The sequence below is a fragment of the Hippichthys cyanospilos genome, chromosome 12, assembly GCF_059441005.1.
Source record: "Hippichthys cyanospilos isolate Australia breed blue-spotted pipefish chromosome 12, RoL_Hcya_1.0, whole genome shotgun sequence".
Taxonomy (NCBI): domain Eukaryota; kingdom Metazoa; phylum Chordata; class Actinopteri; order Syngnathiformes; family Syngnathidae; genus Hippichthys; species Hippichthys cyanospilos.
In genome coordinates, this window is record NC_142380.1 from 9,948,605 (window position 1) to 9,965,294 (window position 16,690).

Consider the following 16,690-nt stretch of genomic DNA (forward strand, 5'->3'; position numbering starts at 1 on the left):
CAGCTCCACATTAGGGGGATGAAGCTTCTCTCAGTCTCCCTACTCACAGTCTTACTTTCGCAGACACTCATTTTCCTCTCAGAAAATGTTGGGCTTTTGCAAATCAGCTAAAACAATCGATACAATACCATTCCCCTTCAATAAATGTCACAAAAACAATTCACAAGAGGTCTGCACAACATACATTGAACATTAAATGACACAAGAGGAAAGATAGACCAATGATGTTTTCAACGTTTTTTAGGGCCGAAACCAATACAAATTATTAGTACCCAAGGAGGCCGGTAACCCATATTTGGAGGCAATTTTCATGATGACAACATCGTGTTTGGTTTTGTGCTAGAGGTATTTTGGTGTATTTTCAACTTTTATTTGTTGCTCAGGGCATTTAAATAAGGAGATGTTTTTTGAGGCTAGGATCTCCAGCTTATTTAGAGACAGCTTTACCAGTTAGCTAGTCGGATAAAAACACACAAGCAACAACGCGCATCATCTATCAACCCCTTATTTAATACACTTCAACAATATTTACCTTTTAGCTGCTGGGAAGTGAAAATAAATACCTCAAGGAGGGTATTTTGGGACGAATCTCAAAATTGTTTATTTTTTTTAAGACTCAAATAATTACAGGTACTTATTTATATATATTTTTTTTTATTTTAAGTGTCAGGTTAAAAATGGTTCTAAAAAGGGTTGTATTCAATGAATTAAGTAAGTAATCAGTAAGTAATCATTTACCATACTTTGGGTACTAAAGTAATCAATTGCTCTGGGTAATGAATTACTTTGTGACTAAAGCAAAGTACTAAAATAATTGATTTCATGACTTCAGTGCCTAAAGAAATTGATTACTTCACTAATTATGTACCTTAAAAAATATTAATTTACTATATAACCCAAAGTAATCAATTACTTTAGGACTTCATTACCTAAAATTATCTTCTTTTTGCACTTAATAAGTGATTACATTAGTAGTTAATTGCCTGAAGCAACTGATTAATTTAGTACTAGCCATCTTAGACCCTCCTTTAACCAAACACTTGAATTGACTTGGAAAAAAAAAGTATAAATGTGGGAAATGTTAAAAATATATCTTTGGGACTGAAGATGATGTGAAGGAAAAAAAAAAGAAACAAAAACATTTTGATCCTTCAACATTCATGATCGCTCCACCAAATGTGTTCCAACAAAGTTAAAGGCATAGCTGTATTCAGAACGTGTGAGAAATTAAGATTCATGTGGAACTAAAGATTTGAACAAAAGCCTTGATTGATTAATTAATTGATAAGCAATGTGTCCCAAAATGGAACAAGAAAAGGCTCGTCATCTCTGTCTTCTACCTGTCTGCAGAAGCCTCTCAACCTGCTTTATCTGTGTGGCAACACTTTCCACAATACCACACATAATTTTACCTTTTATCTGCTTTTCCTAAACGTCTGCCTCACCTCCATGCCACATTTCTCTCCCCGTTTCTCATTTCCCCTCTTTTGTGTTTGAACAAATGACACACGTCGTTACAAAGGCTTTGGCACTCACGTTATTCTCACCATACAATAGTCGCCATCTACATAGTCATGCGGCATTGATGCAGACAATGTGGAATTACACAGTGCCTCAAAGCTCACAGTCTCTTTTACCACGGCGGATCACCTGCCGCACTCCAGCGTGGTGTCCGTGGGACTAAAAGCAACGGTCACAGCGTAAGCCATCGGCACGAACGCGGCTAAGCTCGGCTCAGTCTCCAGCAGTTGGCCGAACCGTGAGCAATCCCTGAGAGAAAAGTGGAAAATGCAGGACGGGAACTGAAAAACCGTTAACACGTGTGTTTCCGTCCTCCTGTGCCTTAATATAGCCTTATCCCCCATGGACGGAGGGATACGGAGGCACAGAAGGGAGACTCCTCTGGGTACAGTCACCATTAATTGGCTGTGATTCATATGCTGCTGAGTTCCAGTTAGTTAAACAAGCGCACATTTCTGTAGTGTTGAGTCAGATTTAAGTTTGCTCCATTTAAGATCTAAAGGCTTTTCAAGATGGCAGCGCTCAAGAGCCGGCAGGTCTGGCGAGCAGGAAGCATAGACACAGGAAGGCAGGCATTGACCCTTTCTCCCTGTTCTACCGCCTTCTCTTTTCCACTTCATGGATGGCTTCCAGATGTACGATCAGTCTGTCGGAAAGATCGGGCCAACGTTAACCAGCAGCAAACATGACATACGAATGTAGTAGCGGTCAAAGTCCAATTTGTTGAAGCTTTAGTTGGTTGAGTGGTTGACACCGAGCAACTCTTTACAACAAGCTGATTGGCGGAACAGATTAATGACTGTGATGTAAGTCAGTGCCCACTAAACTACTGCAATGCATGGAAGGGCAGAACTAAGTCAGCAGTGGAAGCAAAGGCTGAGTGCTGATAAGGGAGCCATTCCATTCAACGTATGAACATGCAAGCACCTTTTCTTGGCACAACCGTTGTAGTATTATTCCACAGCATTGAGACAAAGGCGTTTTTGTGATGGAATTTTCTATTTCCTCAAATGATGAATACACCTGCCGGCACAAGCTTCATTTATAATAGCTTATTGACTTTTGGGCTCTGAAATGCACTTTTCAAGAAAGCAAACAGGAAAGCATTCTTTTTTTCGACTCCTTTCTTTCTATCTGCTGTTGAGAAAATCCTTCCTATCAGTCAAATGCTGATGCATATCACATGATTCTTTCTAAAACAAAAAAATAACCCAAATACAATGAGATGACATAAAAAATTGTTTTTTAACAGCTTTTTTTTTTTTTTGGTCAGAGAATGTATTAAACTCCAAAGTCAAGGCATACTGTTCTTAAATGATTTGCGCATTCACTGTAAATGAATCCTTGACTCTCGCAACATTCACACCATCAAATTGTGAGAAGGATTTGGATCCAGAAGCCGAAAAAAGGACATGAAAGTGGAAAAGCAGAAAGTCATAATAAAGCAAAACTCCAATGTAACCATAGCGACCATCAGAACTTGACCTGTAATTCTAGGTTCCGAAATAGTCTTGTAGTCTAGAATGAGTCTAGACTCAGAATGTAGACTCAGAAACTCGACTGAGAGAGAAATTAGGAACAAGGCTTGAAATAATATCCTGAGAGCTTGATTTGGCATTCTAGCAACATGGCACTGAGAATCTATAGCTTATATAATGTACTTTTAGACAACTCTGTATTGCCTAATGTAGTAAACTAAAGAACTATAGCAATTGAGTGGCAACTAATACATCAAAGAACTAACCCTATATGATAAAGATAATATACAAAAATGACACAGGTGACAAATGCTTGACTACAGAAACTACAGAGCAACTTTCTTCTGTCATATACCTTCAAAGATGCCCAGTGAATTGCCAGACCTTAAATAGTCTCATATACGCATACATGTTGGTTGCAAAACCACCATGGTCCTCGGCACAAAAATGGACACAAAAGGAGCCTTCATCGATATCCGCTTGACATCCTGCTTGGAGTGAAATGAAAGCTTAAGGTAGTAAACCTATTTCAAGTGGATCCGTTTCCCTTTTGCTGCCATCAATATTACCCGCAGAGAAAGACGGCAAGACGTTGGCCTTCCGCTTGACAGATGCACACTTGCGAGTGCGTTTTCACGTATGTGTGTGTTTCCCAGAATCAGACACGGGGCTCACGTTTAAACCTCCGCCTGAGAAAATGAATTATTGAAGCGTGATGAACTGAAAATAACCGGAGTGTGGCGAGGACGTGCATGGCTCCTCTCACTTTCGCTCAGCTGGTCGTGAGGGGCCAGATGACGTGGTCTTTTGGTGCATGTGCATTACGGGAGACAAGAAACACGTATGTTGAGTTAAATTGAATTTCTTTGAGCTGCATGTGTGCCTTGATGACGTTCTATGAGCTATGTGTTAGAGGGAGACATAGTCTGTCCAGTACCATTCAAAATGGGAAAGGTGATGCTTTGAAAAAGGAGCAGACGGAAGAATAAGCTATTCAGACTGTGAAGCAAACTCCCAGCAGACCTGTCCTGTGGGCCTGTCAGATTCTCTCTCTCTCTTTCTTTGGTTGTCTCTTACCCATGACCCCTCACTTTCAGACACACATGCACACACCTGGTATGTATTTAATCTTTCTTTAGATTCTAGCATAATCACCTCAACTTGAAATTAGTGAGCCATCCGCTTGGATTACTGCCAGCAAGGCATGTGCGCGTATGGGTGTGTGTGCGTGTGTGTGTTTAATTGTACTGAAACGGAGATTTCTGCATGTGTGTGTGTCCCTGTCAGCGAGAGGGTAAATATTTGTGCAGGAGCTCTGGAGAAGGTCAGGGTCAACATATGACAGACAGTCCACTGGGAAATAAGACACACACGCACACACTCATAAATACATGCACGCCCACACAGCCACCTTCACACGAATTGAACGGGCATTTAAGAGAGAACATAGAAAATTGACAGGAGGGCAAACAGAGATATGTTGGGGAGAAAAAGACAGTAGCGGCATCGTAGATGAAAGACAGAGATGGACAGAAGACAGAGGACGAGCTTCATCTAGCGGTTCCCCTTCACCGCTCTCCGTAATTGGACGGCTGCCCCGAGGACACACACGTGAAGCGTTTCATATCCGGTCCGAGCGTATAAGTTGGGGAAGTCATACCAAGCCATAAACACTAAGTGGGTGTGTGTGTGGGGAGGTGTCAGTCAGCAGGGTCCGTCTGAACCTTACACACGCAAACCCCTTGCGGGTTCACTTAATTGATGCCATACTGCGCTTTACACAATAGCCCGCCACCTCTTTCTGCAAATGAAATTCAAAATTGTAAACTCAAAAGTACAGCTACAATATAGAGACTGGCATATAAATGACATAATTACAACGTATAGTTTGTTTCTTCCACATCTGGGAAAATATTCTTTTACCCACATCAAACTCAAAGTCCAAAAAAACAATTGGAACATATGTTCATTTTATCCATGTGCTATGTATTAATTTACTGTAGATATACCACAAGTGTATATTTGATCTTTTCTCAGGAAGCAGTAGGCACTATATCTACATGGAAACACTTTGTGGGTAGCTTTTTTTCCGCCAAGATCTACTTTTTGTAGAGAAATGATTAACATGTTTGGTCCGCAAATGACTTCAACACATTTAATTATGTTGGTATTCAGTAGACGTGTGCCCCAAAATCAAAAAAGATTTACATGAGAATCAACATTCCTATTTAGTATCATTTATAATCTATATAAAATGTCCCAACATCATTGTTGTGACTAAAATAAATTAGGCTGATAACTGATATTCATTTTCAGTCAAATATATTGACATCAAATAAAAAAAAAAATGTTTAAATGTCACAAAACATGTCTTAATAACAAACTTTCACACGTTTATGTATGTACTTACTTATTTTTTTATTTTAAACAGCAGATATTTAAAATTTTAACAACATGTTTAAAGAGCTCACAGTGATATCACTGTCCTCAAAATTTAAAGGTCAACTTAAACATGTTAAAAACAAACAAACAAAAACTCCCTATACTTTTCTACAGTAAATCATATTCTCCAAAATTTCCAAAAATGTTCTTATTTAACTTTTCTTTGTTGTCAAACAAATTTTTAACAAAAACAAAGTGTGCAAAGATGTCCACGTGTCAAAAGCAGCTACTACAAAATTAATGGCAAATTTAAATAAATAGTTCACTAAGGTTAACACATTTCAAATTGAGCCGCTATTATTGACTATCATATTTTTAAAAAAGGCAGCTAGATATTCGTCAAAATACCCATTATCGGTGCAGATAATCAGTCTATCCCTATTCTTGACTGCTAGCAGCAAAATATAATAAATGCAAGCCAATGTCCACACCAACACAAACATCACAAAGTATGAATACTGAAATGATTTTCTGACCTCATTTTACTGACAAAATGATTTAATGAATGTGATATTTTCAATTCAAATAATCACATTTTCAAAACCAAAAATATACATTAGTTGTTGTAATTTTCCGAGAAACATATTTGGAATCCCATCATTTCTCACGGTAACCTAGATGGGACTTATTGGCTAAAGCTAATATTAGCTTGACATGATTTTTGTGCAACTTCAGAGGTTTCAGTTCTTACCTACCGCGCTATAGATGATGCAACCGAGAGAAAACGTTCCCACGAGTAGTTTAAAGATAACATAATCCCTTATGGACGACAAATCTAATTGGTCGAAGGGATCCGGCATTAGCAAGCATTTGCGTGTGCATTTTACAAGGCATTACGCTGTTAAAAATAGGAATGAGCGCTAGTCTCAGCAGAGTACTTGACATCTCTATTCCCCACACAAACACACTGTCATGCACACAGCCGCATGGAGTCACGCGGCGCAATCCTCTGCAGCTTTTGCTAGCTGACAGTATCCCATGTTTTAATATCTGCAAATCGCTGAAACACCCCGGATGATTACTTGCGCACGCGCCACTGTTAGGTGTTGTTAATGCGCTCCCTAAGTTTGTTTAGCATGAAGACACGTCAATTCGAGTGTAAACATGTTTCACGGCAATATGCACTTGAGCACAAACACGAGCAGAGATGCGGCCCTAGTGGCCTTAAAGGATGTCACGTTCCATCTCATCACATTTCTCCACCGACGCTTGATGTATCAATTTTTAAGTAGCTGGCCTCAACTAACGCCTGGATAGCCTACTCGCACGTACACGCACACACGCACACACTCGCTCGCTCGCGCACACTGCTACTTTGCGCTTTGCTTCGGGAGCTGTGGCACTCAAGGGGTACTAGGAGGGTTCCATCTAGAAAGCCCGTTGCCATGGCGACCATTATGGAGCTCATCTCCTGGGGGCCACCAGGCTTTACACAACGTCCCTCTCAAAAGAATACACGCACACATACACGTTTGGTCTCACACAGTACACTTCGTGCCCACCCAAAACTACCCCCCCACACACACACATACACACTTTTCTCTCTTTTCAGTGCTTTGTGCCAAACCTGATAGCGAGCCAATGTTTGCCTTGAACTGATTGTCTTCGAGGGCCAGCAAAGAAGCAATTAACAGTCTAACTAGCGCCAGAGTCTGGAGTAGACAAGAGAACAGGACACACAAACTCAGCAACCACCTGTTTGGATGTAATTAGAAAGTATTGACCGTGAGCTATTGACTTTGTGCTTGTGTGTGTTTCTGTATTTGCTTAAAAAAACTGCACAGGACCTTTAACAACTCATTTGGTAGTCTGCAGGATGAGCATGGACGCTGCCATTTGCACAAGCTAACTCTATCATAATGCCACCATCGTGTAAATATACTGAAGTGTACGCCTGGTGTGAGTACCTTATATCGTGGTCCATCGCAGTAAAACTGATGTATTTTTACACCCCCGCTGTGAAATATTCCATTCAGTCAAGTACACATTAAGCTGTGCAAATCATTTTTGGTTGGAAAAAAAATACTGGTATATCTAAGCGTATGTTATTCAGCCACTCCAAAGATTTGTTTACTGTAATTTCTGACTTGTCTGCCTGAAAATTGTATCCAGTAGACCATGTGTATCTTTATAAAACTTAACAAGATGAAATCTTATGTTTGCAAAGGAGCCACTATGACACACTTTATGAATAGTTTGTTTCATGTTCGAATACATTTGCTCTTAATTTGAAAAGCAAAACTTATTTGTACTGTACTTTTATGGTATAAAAAGTGTTAAATTAAATTTGCTGATACCTGTAGAAACACTGTTCAAATGTAACGTACACACAACTTGGAACCACTGTTTTACTGTATGATTTATTTTTTTTTATATTGTAAAACTACTTTTTACTTCAGCAATTGCTGTTGTATTAACAAAAAAAAAAGTTGTTGAGACTAAACAGTAGATGTGATTCTCCAAAGCTTCTCCAAAAACAATTTGAATTCCTATGTACAGATATATTACTACTTACTACATACTTGTGCTTTATAAGACAGAAACATTTGCGTTTTAATACATTGGAACAATGATTCCAATCTTGTTCATTTGTTCTTCATTTCCAGATATTAAATTGTTAATGTGTGTTCCCCAATAAACTTTTATAATAATTCTAAACACTTTCATTTAATACTGGGTTTGAGGTTTTCATAAAACAAGAATAAATATGAATAACTGAATGATATTGAAAAGGCAATAATTAAAATGATCCCGTTCCCCATCCACATTCAACTTGAACTAATAAAACAACCGTGAAGTGACTCAGAGGGAAAGCACATGATAGGAAGTTAATAACCTTTACAGTCATTTATCAAGCAAAAACAATATTAACTGGAGAGCAGCGGAACAAGCAAAAACTGACATTTCATCACCTTTTTCAGCTAATATGGCTTCGGCGTTAACCATTCTGCTGGTATTAAGCACCTCCAGATGTCCCCTGACACAGAGCAGCTTTATACTTTCAAACAAATTGTGTTTCTGGAGGTTTGACAAAAGCGCTCTGGTTTCATCTAAGTTTAAGTCACAATTTACTACTGAAAAATAGATTTCTTTTGCTGCTTAATGTTCCACATCCGAGCTTGTTGCATACTTTCGCCAACAGTTCAGTAAATTTAACATGTAAGGGAAACCCTTGAGCAAATTAAAGTCATTTCTATTTTTCCGATATGCTGCATTCGATTACACACTTGACTTGTGTGGATCCAGAGGAGACAGCCGGGCTGTTCCCTCAAACAGAGAGTGTGTGTTATGAGTAGTTCTACTACATCATATCTAAGAGCTATCGATTGGCATAAATACAGAGTCTCTCTGGTGATCGGATAAATATTTAATAAGACACTGGATCTGAAGCCATTCTTTGTCGTTAGGAGAAACATACTCACACCGCCGCATCCGCACACAGCCCCCTGATCTCACAAAAAGAAAATCATTGGGCATTTACTGGCACAATAGCTTGTCACATGGGTGATAGCTTAATTAGCCACGAAGCAGTCAATTCAATTCAGCTAGCCACGGCAACATTTTTGAGAGGCAACTCTGAGTTGACAGCACTCGGCAAGTTTATTTGCTTGCATTAGCTGCAGAATATGTGTTCGTTAGACTCACAAATGGGGGTACAAGTACCCTTGTGAGTATGTGAAGGCACTTCAGTGGTATGAGAGATTTGACCTGATTTCTGTAGATTTCTTTTTTTAATGATTCTTATTGCCATGAAAGGTATATTTCTGTTTTCTTTTCAAATTAATAGTAAATTAATTTGAACATAAGGCATTTAATTTCTAAATTATTTTATAGTGACTCATTTGTAAAATATTGTAAACCTTTTATTTTGTTATGATGGATATGGATTAGCATTAGTGACAATTTTTTTACCAAAACAGATGTTTGGTGATCTATCTTATGGAGTTGCTGAATAAAATGTGGCTGGTGATACTATGACCACTTTGGCCCACTATTGTTCTTTGTTTGAATAGTATCAAGTCTCTTCTAACAAATCATATTAAAAAAACAAATAAAATGATTAGGAATCATAATTTGATTCGATTCTGAGTGTGGGCTTTATGACTCTATTCAGAATTAATTTTCAATTCAAAACAATTATTTATTCAGAATGATTTGATTGATGATTTACGCTTCAATACATGAATGTTCAAAGAACAGTCATGATATAATCCAGCCTGCTTTGCAAGGCAAAATAACAACTGGAGACGTAAATACATCCTTTTTTTTAAGCTTAAAATAAATGTTGAAATGTAAGGAAAATGCCCTTCCACGTCAATGGGGTGTTTTGAAGTGTACCTTCATACGCATGTGATGTTTGTGGCGTCTTCCTTTGTGGTGCTAGTCCAAAGTAGTTACATGAAAGCAGACAGGAAGTAGATTTATTTTATGTATTTATTCTTTAATATATAAAATCAAATTAGGGACATTTTCAATTTGATTGGAACCATAGTAAATGAGAATGTTGATACTTGTGAATAGATTTTTTTTCTAGCACCTCTAAAAATCATAAAACACCTGCTTGTATTGAATCAATTTGGTATCGGTAGTGGAAAAATTTCAGGACAGCCTTCCAAGGAAAAAAAAAGTTTGGAGTAAAAGTCTCTTTGAGTATATCCCGCAGGCCTCCTAAAAATAGAAGACGAGCCACAGATAGCCATCGTCTGGAAACCGCGCCTGTCGATTTAACCTTATCTAATTAGATTTTGGATAATGCAAGTATGGAGATCTCGTAGTTCCATGGCATAGTTTGTGTAGCTTAACTACTGAGTCTCCAATGTGACTCTCTCCTGTGCAAGTTTGTGTTTGTGCGTCTGTCTTTTCTTATCTGCGGCGAGGCATTAATCATAAGGGACCCCCGTCAGGTAGCGAGTATCCCATGAGGGAAAGGAGGGCGGCAGAAGAAAGAAGAGGCAATATGTAAGAGACATAAAGTTGGATAAGGTACAGCAGAGACGCGAGAAAGATCGGGAGAGCAAAGCACTACTCCAGGACGCCAAGTTTTTACACAGACTTTGATCAGGCAGTTGTTGGGATGCCAGGCTTGGCAAGAGCAAGGACGCTCCGGATGAGACGCCCCTGGAGAATAGCTGCGAGCCCACCCTACTTCTACAGCTCAGCCAAGGATACACACAACCACTCACACAGCGTAGCACATGGGCAGCCATTATCTTGGAAGATGACGGCAAGGAGGAAAGAGGCCAGAAAGTCTTCCCTTGGAGGATATTCGCTTGCCGTCCTTCCTTCTCCTTACCTTGCCTTTTTGTTTTGCCTTTCTTTTACAAACAGCACGTCTCCTGTTCCAGCGTTCTCCCGGGTCTTTGGGGGATTGCGCTGGTGGACCTTGCTCCCAATATGATGAATGTTTTGCCTAAAAATACATTCTGTTCATGAGCGAGCGCGCAGCATCCAGGTGGAAGAACTTAGCTCCACTTTGAGAAATCACATTGCTTTTAGGCCACATTTCCATCCTTCTCTCTGCAGGTTAACTACTTCTGCCTTGCATATATGTCGGGTGAACGTGTGGGAACGTGTGTGTGCGGGGACGCGCATTAGTGTGATAATTTACAGCTTTCCTGGGATGAGTGGATTGTACCTTGATTAAATCCGTGACCTTCACCACTGGCACGAGCAATCAGCAGGCACACAGACACACTTACACACACTCACACACACATTTAGCAGCGTACTTAACACACAAGTGTCGGGCACAGCAACATACAGTACAATCAGTGCCACGTGGTTTGTATCTCATCAGTGATCCAAGTTATTCCGCAGACAAATATGCATAAGCGCACTCATGGAGGTGGGGGTTGACTTAAAAATCCTGATTTTCATTGCATGGGATTTGGTGGACTGCATTACTATTTACCACAGAGGTGGCATAGGCTTATAGGAATTTGAATACTAGGCCTATGAGTATAAAAAAAAAAATAAAAAATAGTTTGTTTCAATCGACCAAAGAGGAATATTACTTCACTGAATCAAAATTGAACAATTTTATTTCTGGATGATCCCACAAAATATCTGGCTTGGGCAAGAAAATGAAACCATTTGATTAATTTGTTCGTTAAAAAAACAAATAAATACATTTTGAAATCAAGGGTTAGAGTTAAGATGAGGGTTAGTCATGTTTACAATAGTCACTAACTTGTTGTACAGCAGCAAGTTACGCACAAGCTGTGAATAGCTATTCTTTGCACACCCTGCAAAGGTTAAGTTTATGTTGAAAAAAATGTAAAATCAATTTACATTTAGAGCAGAATTTATATTTAAATGAGCCCTTATGTACAGGCATTCCTCTGTATTTACAGTGGACTGGAGCCGCCCCTCCAAAATGTTTTTAGGATTACTTATTTCTTATTTCATGCTGTACAGCTGCAGATTATAGGAATACTAGTCATGTGACTCCCCATGGACGGGACCGCGGAATTGTGCAAAAAGTGCTCCATGAAAAACGTCAATTTAGACACATCTCAAAAACAATCTCAGCGTAGAAACCTGCATTTTACACACATCTGAGAATAATGCAGTGCTTTAATTGGGCAGGTTTGCAGATATACTGGATGGCGATCTAGAAATTCTCAGTTTCGTCTATGTATTTTACAATGTATTGAGACAACACAAGATCCCATACTTTACTCTATTTGTCATTTTTACTTTGTGATCCTCACACCACTTCCTTCAGTACTTTTTTGACATACTTAAAAAAAAAAAACACACAAGTCATTACACTGTCATTGTAGGACACGGCACAAGCCTCCAGCGTTGGCTACAAACAAGAACGTTGGCGTTTCCTCATAAAATGAGGTGCATTTACATGTAGTCAGACTTGTCATACACAGGCACAATTTTTCGTTACTTATTATAGACCGTTATATAATTAACTTAATGATCTGCTCTTACCCACTGCCTAATTTATCTGGTGACAGTCAAATAAGTGGAGCACTGGCACTTATTTTTTTTCCACTTTAAGTACTGTGGTAGGACTGCACAATTACGGCCAAAATAATAATCACCATTATTCAGGTCAAAATTGAAATTACAATTATTTTGGTCGAATCATGATTATTCATCATGTTTGTTCAAACACGTCTCTTTATTGTCCTTTTTTTTAAAAAAGCTGTATATAAACAAGGCTTCAAGGCTTATAAATAATAACAAGAAACTAAAATTAATAAATCAAGTTAATAATAATTAAAAATAAAATCACCCAAGACCTGGCAAAAACTTGGCACACATGGCAACACAGCTAACATACTTGCTGATTATAAACCAATGAAAAAAATTAGACCCACTTCGAACCAAGAAAATTGTCTGCTATTAAGCAATCAGCATTCAAAATGTCATTTTCAGTCATTTCAAACCAAATTCATTCAATTGATCTCCCATCAGATTTTTCAAAATCGCTATTAATTTCCAGCAACCACTATCAGGAATTAGGTGGGAAACTCAACGCCATTTCATCCCGGCAAATAATATATTAGGGTGAGAAAGCAGAGGCTTTTGTCATTCAAACATGTGTGAAACATTGCTCCCTGGTGGTTAGATGTCAAAGTGCTTGATTTGACATACATAAAGTAGCCGTCTTTTTAAATGTTGTTAAATGTTTTAAATGAGGATCAGCTTTCGTGGCAGCCAATATCGTGAATGTGATTAAAATTTGAGTAATTGTGCTGCCCTACACCATGGTGATCGAAACAGAAGTGTTGATGCCATATGGAATAAATTGGAGAAAAATAATCAAAATTAGACTAAAATGTCGCGATTGGGCATGATGGTGTGCAGTGGTGGACCCAAAGGCAGGGAATCGGGAAGAAAGTTGTACTCCAAAAAATCGCATATAATGAAAGGGAGGACCAAAACTCAAAGTTGCAACAAAAGGGTGGCAACCTGAAGGACATGAATAACGAAAGCAGCAGACGGGGGCAGGCTCAAAGAGGGAAACACGAAACTAAGGCGAACAGAGGCAAAGACTTAACTAAGCGCCCCGGGGTAACTTGGCTGAGAATTCGGATGAGGCGCAAAACGACAATCTGACAATGACCCGACACAAACTGAAAGCAAACTCAGACTTAAATAGACTAGGGACTCAACAAGGAAACGAGAAACAGCTGGGGAGAAACAAAAGGCAGAGGGAGTTGATTGGGTGGCACAAGGACGGCGAGTACACAGGTGGAAACAAATCATGCTGACGAGGATCGACACGAGGGAAACCAAACAGACACAAAAAACTAAAAGAAGTCACAACTTGAAAAAATCTAAATCCCCCAAAACAGAAAACCCAGCCCGAAACCACAATAGAAACATGACATAAAAATGTGCCCCCAAAACATTGATAGGCATTCGATACATATAAAACGGGGCAAATAAAACCTGATCACCTTCAAAATATTAAAAATGAATAACAACACAAGTGTTTATGCTCTAAAACCTTGGATAATTAACACTCGCTGCACAGAATATCCCTGGGATAAATGTGATTGTATTTTCTGTACTGTAAGATTTTGTGGATCTGATCAATGTCTTTTTTAATGAATGATGACATTACAACCGAACTCCAATTTTGCATTAAATTCAGAATATCTGCCCATTGTGCCAAGGCTAATTAGAATTAATATGCAGCCAGAGCCCAGCAATAGTCATGTCATGTTACTGCCACTGGTTGCATTTTTGCCTCGCTGGTAGCCTGAAGAGCCACCGCTCATCCAAGAGTCGTGACAGTTGAGATGCTGCTGGGTTGTCATTTGTACAGTGCGACCCCGCGGTCTTGCCAGCCTGATGCAAAAAGATTTCACGTAGACCGAATGCCACAACGCGTTAAATCAGACTCTTGTTTGGGTGTACGTTGCCATGGGTGCTGCACGACACATCGTATGATTTGTCAGTTGCTCTCGTGTCTTTGCCACACCGCAACTACTCTTGTTTTTGTGCCCTTGGTCACTTTTGTAGAGTATTTTGGTCTTCTTTCAACGTGTTTCTAGGATTGGATAGCAGAGTAACCACATTTGATAATTAAAGTCTGTTCTCTCAGTCACCAAACAGATACATAATGTATATTAAATTATATTAGCCTGACATTAAATGACATGTTAATAGTATTTAAATACTTCAGATCATTTAGCTTTTATGTTGGTGAACCACCTAATATATTTATAGTTCATACAATATGAATAAATAAAATATTAAAGTGATATCTGTGGGTCAGCATGAGAATCAAAACTGTAAGTGGCTTCATCAACAATAAAATAACTTTCTTACCTTGCTTAATCATTTAGTATAAATGAATAGCACACCGGTGGGTCCTGTATTATTCACTTCAAAGAAAAGTTTCCACTAAAGATATGTTTCATGGATAATTTAGCAAGTCGGAATTAGTTCATTTTTCTTCCATGCAGAATATCATGAATTGAAGGTCATACGCAATTGGGATGTTTGAATTGAAAATTAATGGCTGTTATATTAGTATTAATCATGTCATTAACCTAACCATTACAAATCGACTCTCAAATACATATTTATTTTTATTTTTTAACTCATAAAAATAAAAAGAACAGACAACTTTTTTACAGTTGCCCTCTGGATCCAGTCATTGATTTTTTAAATTTAAGAGAAGAATCACCAATCCGATCAATTGATCCAGTCTATTTAAACAACTTCTTTATTTACTGTACAGTCAAAACCAATTATTTGTCAAAAATTGGGACTGGCCCAGCCCACCAAAAGCCAAAAGTCATGCATAATAATTACTCATTAAAATGCATAGGGGAAAACCTTTGCCTATTTGTCATTAAAAGGGCCCTGCGCTTGTCAATTTTAGCTTGACATTTTATCAACAGGAAAAAATCGAGCATCAATGAAATTGATTTGTCAACATTGATGTGAACAACAATGTTTCTTTGTTTTTGTGAATGACGTTTAACTCATTCTTTGCCGGCTATTTTCACACATCTTTACCTTATATTTGAAAAATAAATGACTCTAAATCAGAACATGGGATCGAATGCCTGGACAGCAAAGACATATAATTACGTTTTACAATCAAATAGGTTAAAGAACGTCATCTAGGTCGTGACTCCTTTCCTAACTTTGTATTTTTCTCCTCGGCACAGCTTGCAGACCAGGAACCTACAAGGCATCGGCCACAGACGCCTACTGCAACAAATGTCCTCCTCACAGCTCGTCCCCGCAGGAGCAGGCCACCGAGTGCATTTGCGAGAAAGGCTTTTACCGAGCCGACAGCGATCCACGCTCGATGGCGTGCACACGTGAGTGAACCTTGTGCAGGAATATTAAGAAATAAACACACGCACACATGCAGATGGAAGTTAATTTCATACCACGCTGCACCAAACTACGGCTTGAAGTTAAAACGACTGGATTACATTAAATTTAATTAGTTTGCAATGTGTTCATGTAAGGATTTACAGTGCATGACAGCTTTCCAATTTTATGTTTCTAAATAACCCATGCGCGTCGTTTCCCCTTTTCCTTCGGCTTTCGCCCGGTCAACACACCCGACACCCGCATGAAAGACACATGCGTCCATGCATGTTAGCTGAGCGCTTGTAGGTCACTGTGCCGTGAGAACACATGAGGCTGATACTCTTATCACAAGCGCGTTGGAAATTCCTTGACCTTTCCGTCTCTCGTGTACACACTCGCACTGCCGAAGGGATTTAAGTTTGCCCGACAAGCAGGGAGGAGAGAGTGAGGAGGGACGCGATGGACTGAGCTAGATGGAAGGATGTGTGAGAGGGGGAGGCGGGAAAGGACAGTGACACGATGACAAAGACTGAGAGAGAAGAAGGGCACGAACCATCCACATGGAAACACCCCAGAGCGCACACTCACAAGTGCAGACCCATTATCAGGTTATGGTAGATTACACTCATTAATCGTTGTAGCAGGTGAGATGTGACAGGTGTTATCAGCTGGAAATGAGTAATGCCCCATTCAAATATGTATGCTCCCCTAAATGGGAACGAGGATAAGGCAGGAGGGAGAGGGGAAATGGATCAAACAAGGAGAAAAGGTGAAAACATAAGTCATGCGGAGACATGCGGGATGACACTTAAGACAGGGCAAAGGAACAGAACAGTAGGGAATTGCAGTGGTCGAAAACAGGCGCATGATCTCAAATGATGATGATGGACGGTTGTGCTTGCCCGATGCAGAAAAGAAAATGACTGAATTAACAGGATAAAGCA

At 39.2% G+C, this 16,690-nt stretch overlaps 1 protein-coding gene across 1 annotated transcript in view; it reads left to right on the plus strand.

Annotated features, from left to right (window-relative positions):
• The window catches only part of LOC148414789 (ephrin type-A receptor 3-like), a 109,517-nt gene that overhangs the window by 41,583 nt on the left and 51,244 nt on the right, over nucleotides 1-16,690 (plus strand). Inside the window, exon 6 of the mRNA XM_088428800.1 lies at nucleotides 15,593-15,748. Within this exon, the coding sequence (XP_088284926.1) occupies nucleotides 15,593-15,748 (156 nt within the window). The remainder of the gene's footprint in view (nucleotides 1-15,592; nucleotides 15,749-16,690) is intronic.